Genomic DNA, 13,223 nt, shown 5'->3' with positions numbered 1-13,223 from the left:
GCGCTGTCAAATAGTATGGATCGAGGGTACTATCCACTGATACTATTATCGTATTAGGTTGTGTGTCACGTTGATTTATATCGACATTCCTAGGGCGTGAAGGTCTGTATTACTCTCAATGCTATATCCACATTTCCCCCAGAAGCGTTCAATAGCTGAGGTGGCAGCGTAGATCTTCTTTGAATCTTTGGCGATCGGCACAGCTCCTGAATGTCGGCTGTACACCATCTCGTGGTCTGCCGCGAGGAAAGCTCGAGGCTCTCAGGATAATTGACCTTCAGTCTGCGGTTTGCACCCTGCTCTGCATCTTGTACTCCCCAGTTCTATATCAGCCCCTGCTAACCCTTGCCCATACACAGAATGCCCCATTTCGAGGGAAAGCAATTCAGTTGGGCAAACTGCGAAGATCCTGATATTCTGGCTCTGACTGCTGCGACACAGCTCGTGAGCACCATAGCCACATTCGATACCCGTCGATGACTTATGTACAATAGCCGCCCGACAGGACTGTCAGACATTACAGTGGCATCACAGAGCCGTCATGGCTACCGCGCCAGAATTCCTTCAATTCTGGCCGTTCTCATTGTTCCAGTCACGATGCCTCAGGGTCTTCCATGTTCATGGACGATCACTATCATGCCCACCACGGCCCTGTAGATGTTCCTGATGCCTTAATCAGCTATGTCAGCTTGTGAATTTATCACTATTTTATCAGCCATTTATTAAACATCTCTTCTAGCAACCCGACTTCGAACAGTCTTCTGAAGAGCCCATGACATTGGGACGCTGGTTGCGTCTACTAGGACGACGTGCTCGTCGAGTAAGCGGGTATCTGTGATCGAGTGACAAGGGTGGTAGCGTAGTCTAGGGTTGTTTTCTCTCATCTTCACATTTGTTCCAGCCGTTGTACATGTATGTAGATGTCCTCCACGCAGTTTTCTTGTCGTCTTTTCTTTTGATACCCTACTGACATCGCTGTATTCTTTACACAATTAATACTAAGGCTCCGCATTTGTGCAGTAGTGTATAGACGCAATATTGCATCATGAATTCTAGATCTTCGCATTCTCGCTCTGTCACGCTGAACTCGTTCGTTCTAAGTGATTCCGCCGTTGTTTGACTTCTGGCCTCTTCTGGCTCTGCACTATGCGACTAATAATAAATTATTAGTGGTAGTCAGGTTGAACGATTTTGACGTCCCGTAAGGCTTTCGACGAGCCTCCCTTGGCGATGCAAGTGGATTTGCACTCGCTTTTTCTTTACCTGAAATGCAAACATAATTAGATTCTGTACCACTTGCCTTTGCGTCCGTCGCGGCACCTCGAGTGGTCCTCGTGTTGAGAAAGTAACTGCGATTTCGACATGATTTTCGTTGAATCGCCTTGTAACCGGATTCGCACGGCGCGCGCTGAATCGTTTCTGACTCTGAGAAAATCGTTCACTTTAACTACCATTTATATAAATGATGGATTCAAGTCAAGAATAGTACCCTTGGGACCGCACGAATAGACCTCTCACACTCACCCCCAAGACTGAAGTTGCACAGCTACTAAGGCATAATGGGCAAGCAAAGCTTTTCAGGGTTTCTTCGCGAGCAATGGACAGAACTCCCCATCTCCACTACGGACATCAGCGACCAGTCACTGGTCGTGGTCGGCACTAATGTCGGGCTTGGAAACGAAGCTGCTGTGCATTTGGCTCAGCTGAAACCCAAGAGTCTGTTGATCACCAGCAGAGACGAAGCCAAATGCGAACAGTCAAAAGCAGGTATGCGTGAACACTCTGAAGCTTACCAAGGGATTTTATGACTTGTATAGACGTGGAGACCCGGTCGGGCATGACTGATATCGAATCCTGGCCCCTTGAGCTAAGCTCATTCGACTCAGTCCGTTCTTTTGTGAACAAGTTTGAGGCGAAGGGTTGTACAGCAAATGTTCTGATCGCCAACGCCGGCATGTCGACATTGAAGTACACCAAAACCCCGGATGGCTATGAAACCACGTGAGTGCTTTGCTATTATCGCCATTTGTTTTACCTCGAGAATTCTCATAGATTACAAGTGAATTACTTGTCGACTGCTCTGTTGAGCATATTGATGCTGCCTCACCTCATCAAGACTGGGACTCCTGAACATGCTTCGAGACTAGTTATCGTGTCTAGCGAGGTTCATTATCAAGCCAACAGACTGACAGGGTCAGAGAAATGGCCTAGTATAATCGAAATGATCAACGATGAGGCGTATTGTACCTTTAGGCAAGTTCAATCGATGTATTTTCCTGCAGCAATAATGAACCCGCCGCAGCGTGATGAGGAACCGATACCACCTATCCAAACGTGAGTAATAGAGTACATGCATTATTATGCTTACCACACTGTCATACACAGTCCTCGAAGTGATGTTCGTCCGTGAGCTGTCTTCTCGGCTTTCCAAACCAGCGTTGGTCGCAGTTTCAGCGGTCAATCCCGGTTTTTGCTACTCCCGTCTTGTGCGAGAACTGGAATCGAATCTTTTGATCAAGTTCGTTCTGGGCATTGGAAGGGCATTACTGGCTCGCACGACTGAGATGGGTAGTCGGACACTTGTCCATGCGGCAATTGAGCCAGGTGAAAGGGAACGGCATGGCCACTACCTGTCGAGTTGCGAAGTTACCGAAGAGAGCGATTATACTCTCAGTGCGGAAGGAAGGGAGGTGTCGAAGCGTTTGTGGGTGCGTACCTGCTCATTTTTGATTACCATTGTGCAGGCTGATATCCGACTGAACCAGCATGAGACCCTCAAGATCCTTGGAGACATCGATCCAAGAGTCAATACAATTGTGTCTGAGAACCTCATTCAGGACATAGCATGACTTGACTGTTATCCATTATAGACCGCCGTTTGTGTTCTTATGTGTGGGCGTCGGTGGGACAAAATTGAGGATCTCGAATGTTTATAGGAATTGCTTGAAACAGCGTGTTCATATATTTAAGCAGGTAGTTCCTTGTCACCGTCGTCACTATTTATGTCGTCAAAATTAGCGAGAAAAGTTCCTTCACCTTCGAGGACGATAGCGTGAAAGAATTTATCGTACTGACTTTGATAACGATACAATGATGACAACTGCAGACTGGTCACCCCCCCTCCGAGCCCCTCCATTCACTCGCCCTGTTTGCAACATCGAATGTCATTTGATTGAGTGAAGTCCGAGTACCAGCGGATAACAATGCAGATTCAGTAGAATAGAGCTACATATGTGAAATGAAGTGTGCTATCAGGATCCTCGACATCGGAAAGTAGATGAAGTGCTACAGTTAAGGATATATGAAAAGAGAGGAAGAGCACGACATTAATGCACAGTGAGAGGTATTAACAGTATCTGTGGTGCGTAGCGTACAAAATACAGAGAAAAGCGTCATGTTCGAGTCGTATAGATGAAAGTTGTGTCAGAGCTACAACGCAAAGCCAGCAAAGGGATTCGTAATCCTTTTGATATGCGTCGGAGATACTGCGCGGGCGTCGTCGTCAAAAGGTGTGGAAAATGGGTTTATGGCGTTGCTTGACTGCCGCGCATGAGTGGACGTGAGAAGGCGCGTTACGGGCGTGACGGATTCTGTAGGGGGGGACGGCGCAAGGCCCGGCGGGGGAGGGGCCGCTGGTGGCTTGTTCTTCCCCTTGTACGAGGAGAGGAGCGCAGCTTGCACTTGTGACGGGTAGAGTGTCAATGGGACAGTTGCCTGCTGTGGGGGTGGCCGCTCGAACGCGTGGTGCAGTGGCATAGCGAGCGGGCTTGGTCCCTTGGCCTGCGGAGGAGTGAAGCCAGAGTCCTCGAATGACCCAACGTCAGTAGGCACGCTAGCTTTTCTGCGCTTCTCTGGATGGACCGGTGGTGGAGGGAACGACAAAGGAGCGAGTGTTGACTTCTTGACAGGACCAACCATGTTCTTCGTCCATGGCAGAGAGGGTGGAGTCGGAGAGACAGACCAGGCAGAGGGAGGCTCTTCACGAATCGGAGACTGTTCAATGTGTGGTAGGTCATCCAACTTGAGTGAGGCAGCATGCGCTGTCGAAATTGTCAATTGAGGTCTAGGAGGCCGCGACATCGGCCTATTGACGACAAATTCCTCAGCGGGAACAGCCTTCTTCGCAAAGAGGTTTGTCATGGGCTTGAGCCAGTGCGACTTGGGTTGTTCATCTTCTGCCTTCGGCAAGTCCTCTCTGTCTCCACTGTTCTCATCCTGCTTCCTTTTTCCCAGAGCCATCAAACGCATCGGCCTGCTGATGGTGCGAGAAAGTATCGACGGCTGCTTCTGCTGCTCAACTTTCGGCTCAGATTCCTGGTGGAAAAGGCTATCCCAGCTTTTCTCAAACCGAGGATCGAGCGTTTTCAGCGGGTGATTGGCAGACCGGCCGAATGGATTAAGGCTGAATGCTGAACGTGGCTCAGGAAGAGGCGTAAAGGACCGTAGACCCATGTCGGGCGTCTTCTCGCCCTTCTCCGTATCCTTGCTGATGTGGACGGTGGGCGGTGCATTGGGGAAGGCTGCTATGATATCGTCGATATTGTCGCGTTGCTCCCTGCGCCACTTGCGCTTATTGTATGCTTCAACCCAATTTTTCGCGTAGGAATGCCAGAAAACGACAGCGAGACCCATGAGTACGACAACGCCCCAGAGACCTAGGAACAGGGCAAACATGATGCGCTCCTGCTTCAGGGAGTCGACGTACGTCGCGACAAGCCTTCCGATGACGCCACCTGAGTTATCTTGCCCGCCACCAACCGCGGCGGTTGCAATTGGCTGAGTGATCTCATTGACGTCAGACGACGAGAGTACCAAGACGGTCTCATTGACAGTCGGGAGATCAACAATCAAGTTTTCGTTCAGGAACGTGAGTGCTTCCTCGAGTGCATAGACCTTCGAGCCGATGATACATCGGACGAAGTCCTGCGCAGTGTTCTCCAAGACGGTGCCATTGAACACACTCGTGACGATATTCTGGACATCGGTGTAAAAGTTGTTCAGCGTCGTGTTAAGCGTTGTGGTAGTGCCATTAACCCAGCCGAACAGTCCATTGTTGACAGAGGACTGGACGGTCTCAACACGTGTATTGATGGTGCTAGCGTACGATGAGGACTGGTCGTACATTGAACCATTCACCTGTGCAAAGATCTGGCTGGAGAGATCCTGCACACTCGCAGCTGCTTGTGCACTGTACTTTGCTTCCAAAGGGCCGACGGCGAGGAGCTGCACTTGAACGGAAAGTAGACCAAAGAAACCGATCAAGAAGCAGGCGAGTGCGGGCGCATGGAAAATGTAGTGCAGGAACCAACGCAGGTGAGTGTGCTGTGAAGGGGACATACGCAGTTTGGTTGATAGGGAATTAGCTATGCGAGTAAGTAGTGGATGTTGCGCATCCGTCTGGAGCATGAGGAGATTGTGGTCGGTGAGCGTGACTGAGGGGGCATTAGCGGAGCCGGTGTACACCGTGGTGGGGTCGGAAACCCATGCCTCACGAGTGCGATGGAGGTGGAACTGCAGGCAGCGCCACTTGTACCACTCAAGAGCACAGTGCCCTGCTAGCAGGGCGAAGAGAAGAAGAATCAAAATTATGGTGCCAATCTTCGTGATCGTGAGCAGGTCATTGCCGAGATTGTCAACTGAGGAGGTATCCAAATTGTTGCAAAATGAAACCGCGTTCTGAGCAGGGACAGGAAGGGTTGATACGTCAAAGAAAAGGCCTTGGAACGTGCTGTTGATGTCAGACTTCACGGCCTCGAAAGGTGTGTCGACGCTAATGCGGGTTAGTAGACGCAGATGCACATTTCGGGGCAAGACTTACAGAGATTCGATAGAGTTCTTGATCGACGACACAGTAGGCAGTGAATTGTTGAGCTGAATCAAAGCATTCTCGAAATCCGTTGGGATAGTGATACTGGACAGAGAGTCCAGGCTCGTGACATCGAATTGCGGCGCATTGATGTTCCCAAAAGGATTGACCTTGTTGAGATCGTTGACTATGGTTGTAATTGCAGAGTTGAGCGAAGTGGCATCGTTCTTCAAACCTGACACAATGGTGTTCAAGGTGCTTTGCAAAAAAGAAGTAATCTAAATTACTGTCAACAAGATTCATCGGAAGTTAATTATTCGTACCTCTTGAACAGCAGCAATGAGAAGAGCCAGACCACCTCCAACAATCAGTTCGAGGAAACACAAGAACGTGGAGCGGTAGATGTCAATGAGGAAGTTGATGATCGCTTCCATGACAGTCAATGAGAGAATCAGAGCTGCGCGCGCGTCGTTCATGGTGCCGTTGATAGCATCTGCGATTAACTGATTTGAAGCAATTGCCATATACCGGGGAGCACTGGCAGCAGCCGTGGCAGCTTGCTCTGCTGCTTGGCACGCGGTCAAGAGGTCACCTTTCGCATTAGCTACCGCAGTTTGCGCAGACTGGGATGATAGCTGGAGTCTGAAAATCACAAAGATGAGCGAAATGATTGGATACGCTAGCCAGGCGAGGGAAAGGATGTGTGGGAGTTGAAGGTAAGGTCTGAGAGTCGTGCTCGAAGTCTGTAATGTAGAATGAGCGGCATAAACAGGCGGAGGCGATATTCCTCTTTGAGTGCGAAAAGAGAAGGACATCTTCGACAACGACAACGACGACAACGATGATGATGATATGATGGTCGGCCTGCGACGTCGAATAAAACTCTAGTCGCCAACTGGTGGCGATCGTCAGCAGTGAAGAGAAAAAGACAGAATAATTAGCAAGAAAAAGAGCCCAAGAGAAGGGCTGGAGCAATCCATTCTTTATCCTTTTGAGAGCCAGATTATCATTGTCCCAGCGTGTCCTCCGCTGGCCGCATCTTCATTGTTCTTCAACGGGGATGCAAGCAGACGAAGCACAATAAGCAGTTCCCAATTAGGAAATCTTGTTCGGTCAGTATTATTGTTTCCGTCGGCAAATCCATAAAAGTCTATCCACTTTGTTACATGACCATTGCACAGCTGCTTGTCCACCTTGTCGTCGCATGCAGTCCACAATTGATTCGGACGGACCTTCTGCACAGGATCACAGCATATGTTGTTGTCTCACCAAATACCCGCTTGTCATCGCAGGGTCACTCCTGGAGAAGATTATTGCACAGAAACTTGACAGAAGTCACTACTAGTACCTCTTCGACGAAGCTCAGTTCGTCAGAGTGCATCAGCTTGCAACCTTACTAGTACCGACATTTTACCTAAGGGCGTCGATTTGTCCTGATCCCATGTGAGCGCACGCCGCACATTAAACTCACTCCTTGTAATGGCCAGCCGCTGGCAGGCACTCCTTTTCCCACGAGGAATGCATATCACTGGTCGTCGACGAGTCGTCGAACAGATGCACAACAGTGTTAGTAACGGGACAGAGTCGATAGCAAGTGCCCAAAGGGTTTCCCCCGTTTTTACGGGTGTCGCTTGTGCCCGGCTCACCTATAACTTGAAACTGCATCTTAGGTCAATTGATATTATACCGGATTCACGAAGACTTCCACGCTTGTTCCGTGCACTAGCCGACGTATGAAATTCAGCTCCTTTCTAATGTTCCATGATGATCGGTGGAAGGTGTCCTCCGGCTGCATGCTCCGGAATATTCGTACCACTCTCTTTCACAGTTTGTTACCCAAGTCTAGTTGGATAAGTGAGCGTCATCCAAAGATTTACGTGTCACGTTGTTTTCCTTTTGTCGCTCGCTTCCCTCGAGCTTTCGACAATGTAACTCGCAGCTTTTCGCGCATCCACCTATTACCTTTTCCTCCCTAGGTATCGGCAGGTAACGTACGCGACTCGTAGTTGGTGACATTTCATTACCCCCTATATTCCTCATCATCCGCCTTCACACGAGAAAGAGTAAGGCTGACGATATGCATACCGATACAGCTCCTCCACCACAAGGATCATAACCCTGAGCGCCCTGCACAGCTGATTTCTCATTTTAGAACGAATCCTATAAACGACTTAGTTGCTGCGGCGCATGCACTTTAAATCGACCAAGAATCACAGCCCATCCCTATAGCTTATCTTCATACCACCATGAACGAGAGCCTTGTCTCAAAGTACAAAGACATCGTCACCTCCAGAGGACTGACGTACCATTACCTATCCTTGCCAGCTGTGGGCGACAAGCCCACTCTACTCTTTGTCCATGGCTTTCCCTCTATTTCATACGATTGGTATCATCAAATCAACTACTTCTCTGAGAGGGGATTCGGAGTAGTAGCGCCCGACATGCTCGGATACGGTGGCACGTCCAAACCTACCGATGTGTCCCTCTTTCTGCACACCGCAGTCGCGCAAGACTTGCTTGACATTCTCGATGCCGAGAAAGTCCAAAAAGCCGTAGCCGTTGGACATGATTGGTGAGTGACAATTCGACGCACGCACCGGCTGACTTCACAACTGTCATCAGGGGCGCACCCATAATCTCCGTCCTGTCAATGAAACACTCTGACAGGTTCTTGGGTTTCGCATGGGTTGTCGTCGCATACCAAATATACTCCCCGGTCCCTCCGATTGATGTTATTTTGGAGATGCAAACTAAGACATATGGCCGGCCGCTGATGGGGTACTGGAAGTTTTTTGGCCAAGAAAGTGCCTCTGCGATTATCGAGAAGAACGTGAGTGTTTGACCAACATTTTGATCACTTGTTGTTGATAAGGCGCAAAGCTGGAATCATTGATATCCGTGCTTTATCCGGATGACCCAGATAATTGGCTGACTCTGATGAATCAACCTGGAGAGATACAGGCCTTCATCGAAAACGGAAAGACGACAAAGAGAGCCAGTTATCTCACAGACGAGGTATTTCTCATTGCTGTCGGGCTTGTCAAAATTGACTGTATCCCTGAAATGTAGCACCACTCACGCTTGTTGGAGTCACTGAAGCAAAGTGGCTTAACGAGTGCCCTGAACTGGTACCAATGCATGCTCAAGGGCGTCAATTCCCGCATCATGGAAGGTACGATATTAAGCTCATTCCTCTATATTGCAGTGTCTGATCTCGTTTTGCTGCGGCGACAGAGATGTCAGAAGAAGATCAGTTTATCAGGAAACCCGCGTTCTTCGCGGTCGCGAGGAAAGACCACGTATGCGTGTATGATTATGCCGTGCCACTGATGAAGAAATACGCTACGGGAGGTCTCAAGATGGTAGAGTTCCAAGGAGGGCACTGGGTTCATTTGGAAGAACCAGAGATGTTCAACAGAGAGCTTGAGGGTTGGATTGGCAATACATTACAACAAAGTTGTTGAAGAACGGAGGCTGCCTGCCATCCACGAAAGCTTTTGAATATCAGCTTTGTATCATAAACTGTGAATTAGAGTGATTTCTGGTTGCGCATGAGCGCGAGGGCGATGAGGACAAGACAATGCCCGAATTACTAGCACCGAACTAGCCAAAAACTTGAGTTCATCAAAATGCTCACATTTGCTGAGGAATGAGTTAATGTTGGCTGTTGATGCTGTCGCTGAATCTGTAAATTCGAGAAAAACGATTGTTTCGGCGACGGGCGTAATTTGCACATAGTCAACTGATAGATGAGATGGTGTAATCTAATGATGCAACAAACAACATTAAGTTTGATGCAGATATGTGTAACACAAGAGCTAAGCCAGATGGGCTGCAATGTCAGTGTATCCAAGCTAATACCTGTTGATGTTCAATCCAGAGGTCCGGTTGCAGGTAAACGACGGTATATGGGGAATGTATATGACAGCGCAGTGAAGCGTAGAAAACCGATGGTGAGTTGTTTGTCGATCAGGACCTATCACCGGTCAGCGTACAGTCATTAATACCACGAATCGGACTGGAGGAGAAAGGAGATGCGGAAAGAATAGAATCACGCACATTTTATATTCTACTGTCGTCTCTTCTGACTCTTCTTCCCCATTGACAACTGCATACGAAATGGCAATGTCAAGATCGCGGTTGTTCCGCGCGTTCGGTGCGCAAGTGACTTTGCCAGTGATTCCTTGCCCTTGTTTGACAGTGATTGTAGAGGGGGTGTAGAAAACTGTTTGCCTGTTTTGGGGAAATAAATATCCGAGCAACAGAAACTGGGTTGAAGACGTACTTCCAGTGGGTGTATTGCGCGTGAGGACCAGTTGAGAACTTGACTTTCTTATGTGTGCAATCGAAGACGATGTCGAACCAAGCGAGGAATGCATGAATGTCTATAAAAATGCGTATGAATGCTGCGATTATACCTAATGCGTTACACTCACAGTCATCCCGTGTAGCAACAAGGGAAAAAGGTGTTGTGAAAGTCAGATCCTCCTTCGTCGCTGTCAAGAGGTTGATTTCCTGTATGGAGTCAGACAAGAATTATTGATGACTTGATGGCAACAAACTTTGATAACACGAGGATCGGTTACGACCGCTTTAAGTTCAACGGTATCCACCAAAGGTTCGCGTAGTGCGATGTCTTTGATACACGAGTAGTCAAAGCCATACACGTTATCCCAGACTACAGATACTATTTTCAGCCAAGCGCGCGTACAACTAAAAATATACGTACAATTGATCTTCTCCTCTTTGTAGTCCTGATCTTCAATGGCAGCAAAAAGTAATCTTGCGGTGTCGGGGAATATCAATCCTCCCGGCTTGAGGTATTTGTCTCTTGCAAGCAACACGGTGTCTAACATAGATTCGTAGAGCAGGAAATAACCCATCCACTCGGAAATGATGATGTCGAATTGATCGATAGGAAGTTGGGATTCCTCAAGTTTTCCCTTAACAAGGGTAATGGCTGATGTAATGTTACTACAGACGGTATCAGCAGGATGCAGTCAGACGTACTGTCTTTGAAGCCGTTTGCTTCTATAATTTTTTGAGCTTGATCGATAATATTTGACATGTCGATCTTCAAAGGCATGCAGGAAATGATACGAGCGAGATAGACATGTGGTACTTACACCGACTACATGTGAAGCGCCTGCTTTTGCAGCAAACATACTCAAGATGCCAGTTCCGCAACCAACATCTAGGACTGTTTTACCCTTGAAGAGGTGCGCGTTGTTGACGATCGCACTACGATAGGATCCTGTGCGGACAGTGTCCTTGAGCATTTCCTCGTGAATACCTGACAGAATATGACTGAGTAAACATTGAAACGCGACTAGATATATTAACAAACCAAAATGCGCGTATGAATCCGCATAACTGGAAGAAATAAGCAAAATTAATATTAGAATTTCCCTGAGAAGAGGTGCGCGAATGTGCGAACTAGTCTCTAGAGGTCATCGAGTCCGATGGAACATCGGGAGCGATGTGATGTGTGGATGGTCCTGCACTTTCCGACTGGACATCGGAGGCGATATGGTGGGTGGATGGTCCTGCACTTTCCATCTTGAACCGAAGCAGTTGGGTGAAGCTGTGAAGTGCAAAAGATCGAGTTGTGTTTGCAGATAAAAATTCCCTTCCCACGATCGAAAGAGATCCGGATTCTGTCAGACCTGACCCGTGAGAACAATTCTGATGAACTATACAGTTCGAGACGGCGTCTCGGCTTACTCAGCAACAGAAGGGGGCTGCAGAGTTCCTTAAAGGTCAAATCTGTTCCTCAATTCAGCTAGGTTCTAACAATAGACGCACTGATCGAAATAAACAATGGAAAACAAATACCCCCGCAGCTGACGTGATGGACCGCCCTATCTGCATATTGAGCACTGCAGTGCCCTTCAGCGCCTGAGTCATGTGTCGCAGTGCGCAGCTCCTTCCCTCTTATAAGAGCCACGTAGCAGAACATCGATGATAATTGATTCTCAGTCAAACATGGTGAGTCCCTGTCGCATATATGCAAGTTCGATGACTTTGGTGTTAATGAACCCCTCAGGTGATCAAGCATAGTGCAGATAACCCACCTGCCTACGAATACGTCGCAACTCAGAATGGTTCAAGTCTGTCTTCACATTGTTACCACCCTGAATGTTCAATGATTTACTGTGACCTCAGATGAACAGCCATATCAACCTTCGACGTCCAATGGGGCCGCGAACCCACCCACAATGCCTCCTAATACTGTGACTCCTTTTCACGCTCGTCCTATGCCTAAGATGCAGGATCCTACAATCTACCACTATCAGAATCCCTTGACTGGCGAACAGATCGCCTCACTACTGCCCCCAAACCACCCAGAAATGATATGCTTACAGCAAGGGGGACATACAACTGAAACCAAGTTCGGCATTCTAGGTAAGGATAAGCTCGTGCCAGCAGGCAAGAAGCTGATCCGTACCTTTCTTTAGGTATTTTGCTCGCAATAGTTTGGTTCCCGTTGGGCATTAGTTGTTGCCTTCTTGACCGCAGGGTCATATGCACTCGCTGCGGGAAGGTCATAGATCACGGTATGTGTGGTTAATGCGTATTGCATGCCCTCGGCCTTTCTCCTGTTTATTCTCGCGGACTTGCTCAACGCACGGATGTATTCTTCTTGTTATTCGACAATATTGCCATGCATATATCCCGATTTCCACAGTCACTGCTCCTAACTTGATGTACAGTCCTACTAGTATGTAAAATAATTTACGACGAACACTATAGATTGCAATTATCAATTAACTCGTCCAGGCATCATCAAATTCGGGTGCAGAGTCAACAACCGAATTGTCGCTGCCATTCTTCCGAATTGAGGACCGCTGCATAGCCCCGTGGACCATGGAACAGATCCATCAGAAACGGTCGTCAGACTCGTCACATCATCGTTTGACTAGCTTCCGGACATCGATACTCGCCGTCCTTGCCGCATCAAGATCTTCATGGTCGAGACCCTTCAAACCGCCGAGGTCTCCCACAAGTTCGTCCTCGCCTTTATATCGTTAAACTTGTTAGGTATAAATCTACCCTCCCCGCTTTTCTTCCTTGCGGATGTATGGTAGCACATCATGCTAGTCCAGGGTCGCCGCCTGCAATGTGATGTATCAAATGATTTTTGGCAGCCAATTGCTTGCTGCAAAGTTGCCACAGGCTCTAGTTAGTATGGACAGCATTCACCAACTCTAGCGAGCCAGAAAATGAGTCTGAAATGTCCTGAAACCTGAGACGGATAAGCCCTGAGGTCGACAGTCAAAAGAATGGAGAATGCCAAACGTTAGATTGGGATGGTGAGCAAAAGAAGAAAAAGAAGGGCCTTGCTGGGAATCGAACCCAGGCCACTTGCAATTGTGAATCACCCAAAGCAAGTATCGTACCTCTAGACTACAAGGCC

The 13,223-nt window shown here is 48.2% G+C and overlaps 5 protein-coding genes and 1 non-coding gene across 6 annotated transcripts; 3 read left to right on the top strand and 3 right to left on the bottom strand.

The window, feature by feature from the left end:
* The first annotated feature begins 1,423 nt into the window (after nucleotides 1-1,423).
* On the top strand, nucleotides 1,424-3,038 carry DEU56DRAFT_392650 (short-chain dehydrogenase). The gene is made up of 5 exons (XM_041345990.1): nucleotides 1,424-2,001; nucleotides 2,053-2,253; nucleotides 2,303-2,334; nucleotides 2,386-2,708; nucleotides 2,766-3,038. Exons 1-5 carry the CDS (start codon nucleotides 1,805-1,807, stop codon nucleotides 2,847-2,849), a joined length of 837 nt encoding a protein of 278 aa, XP_041207857.1. The 5' UTR covers nucleotides 1,424-1,804; the 3' UTR covers nucleotides 2,850-3,038.
* A 128-nt stretch (nucleotides 3,039-3,166) lies between these two features.
* Nucleotides 3,167-6,862, bottom strand: DEU56DRAFT_392634 (uncharacterized protein). The gene is made up of 3 exons (XM_041345989.1): nucleotides 6,130-6,862; nucleotides 5,819-6,084; nucleotides 3,167-5,770 (listed from the first exon to the last, which is right to left on the bottom strand). Exons 1-3 carry the CDS (start codon nucleotides 6,619-6,621, stop codon nucleotides 3,430-3,432), a joined length of 3,099 nt encoding a protein of 1,032 aa, XP_041207856.1. The 5' UTR covers nucleotides 6,622-6,862; the 3' UTR covers nucleotides 3,167-3,429.
* Nucleotides 6,863-7,562: 700 nt separating this feature from the next.
* DEU56DRAFT_807129 (Alpha/Beta hydrolase protein) lies at nucleotides 7,563-9,353 on the top strand. Its single transcript, XM_041353377.1, has 6 exons — nucleotides 7,563-7,660; nucleotides 7,900-8,378; nucleotides 8,429-8,636; nucleotides 8,687-8,821; nucleotides 8,876-8,978; nucleotides 9,041-9,353. Exons 2-6 carry the CDS (start codon nucleotides 8,053-8,055, stop codon nucleotides 9,268-9,270), a joined length of 1,002 nt encoding a protein of 333 aa, XP_041207855.1. The 5' UTR covers nucleotides 7,563-7,660; nucleotides 7,900-8,052; the 3' UTR covers nucleotides 9,271-9,353.
* Nucleotides 9,354-9,792: 439 nt separating this feature from the next.
* Nucleotides 9,793-11,365, bottom strand: DEU56DRAFT_737840 (protein arginine N-methyltransferase; the record flags this gene model as incomplete). Its single annotated transcript, XM_041348616.1, has 8 exons — nucleotides 9,793-10,039; nucleotides 10,092-10,321; nucleotides 10,369-10,484; nucleotides 10,536-10,766; nucleotides 10,817-10,880; nucleotides 10,933-11,099; nucleotides 11,154-11,179; nucleotides 11,244-11,365. The coding sequence occupies 8 exons, from the start codon at nucleotides 11,363-11,365 to the stop codon at nucleotides 9,793-9,795; spliced, it is 1,203 nt and encodes a 400-aa protein (XP_041207854.1).
* Nucleotides 11,366-11,613: 248 nt separating this feature from the next.
* On the top strand, nucleotides 11,614-12,558 carry DEU56DRAFT_807108 (uncharacterized protein). Its single transcript, XM_041353376.1, has 4 exons — nucleotides 11,614-11,794; nucleotides 11,853-11,916; nucleotides 11,972-12,211; nucleotides 12,265-12,558. Exons 1-4 carry the CDS (start codon nucleotides 11,768-11,770, stop codon nucleotides 12,375-12,377), a joined length of 444 nt encoding a protein of 147 aa, XP_041207853.1. The 5' UTR covers nucleotides 11,614-11,767; the 3' UTR covers nucleotides 12,378-12,558.
* A 583-nt stretch (nucleotides 12,559-13,141) lies between these two features.
* Nucleotides 13,142-13,223, bottom strand: DEU56DRAFT_t65. Its single transcript has one exon. It is a non-coding gene; the product is annotated as a tRNA-Pro (tRNA).

The sequence above is a fragment of the Suillus clintonianus genome (assembly GCF_016758775.1).
Source record: "Suillus clintonianus strain FC179 chromosome Unknown DEU56scaffold_41, whole genome shotgun sequence".
NCBI classification, from domain to species: domain Eukaryota; kingdom Fungi; phylum Basidiomycota; class Agaricomycetes; order Boletales; family Suillaceae; genus Suillus; species Suillus clintonianus.
The sequence above is the reverse complement of the archived record's forward strand: the minus strand, read 5'-3'. Positions and strand labels throughout refer to the sequence as shown.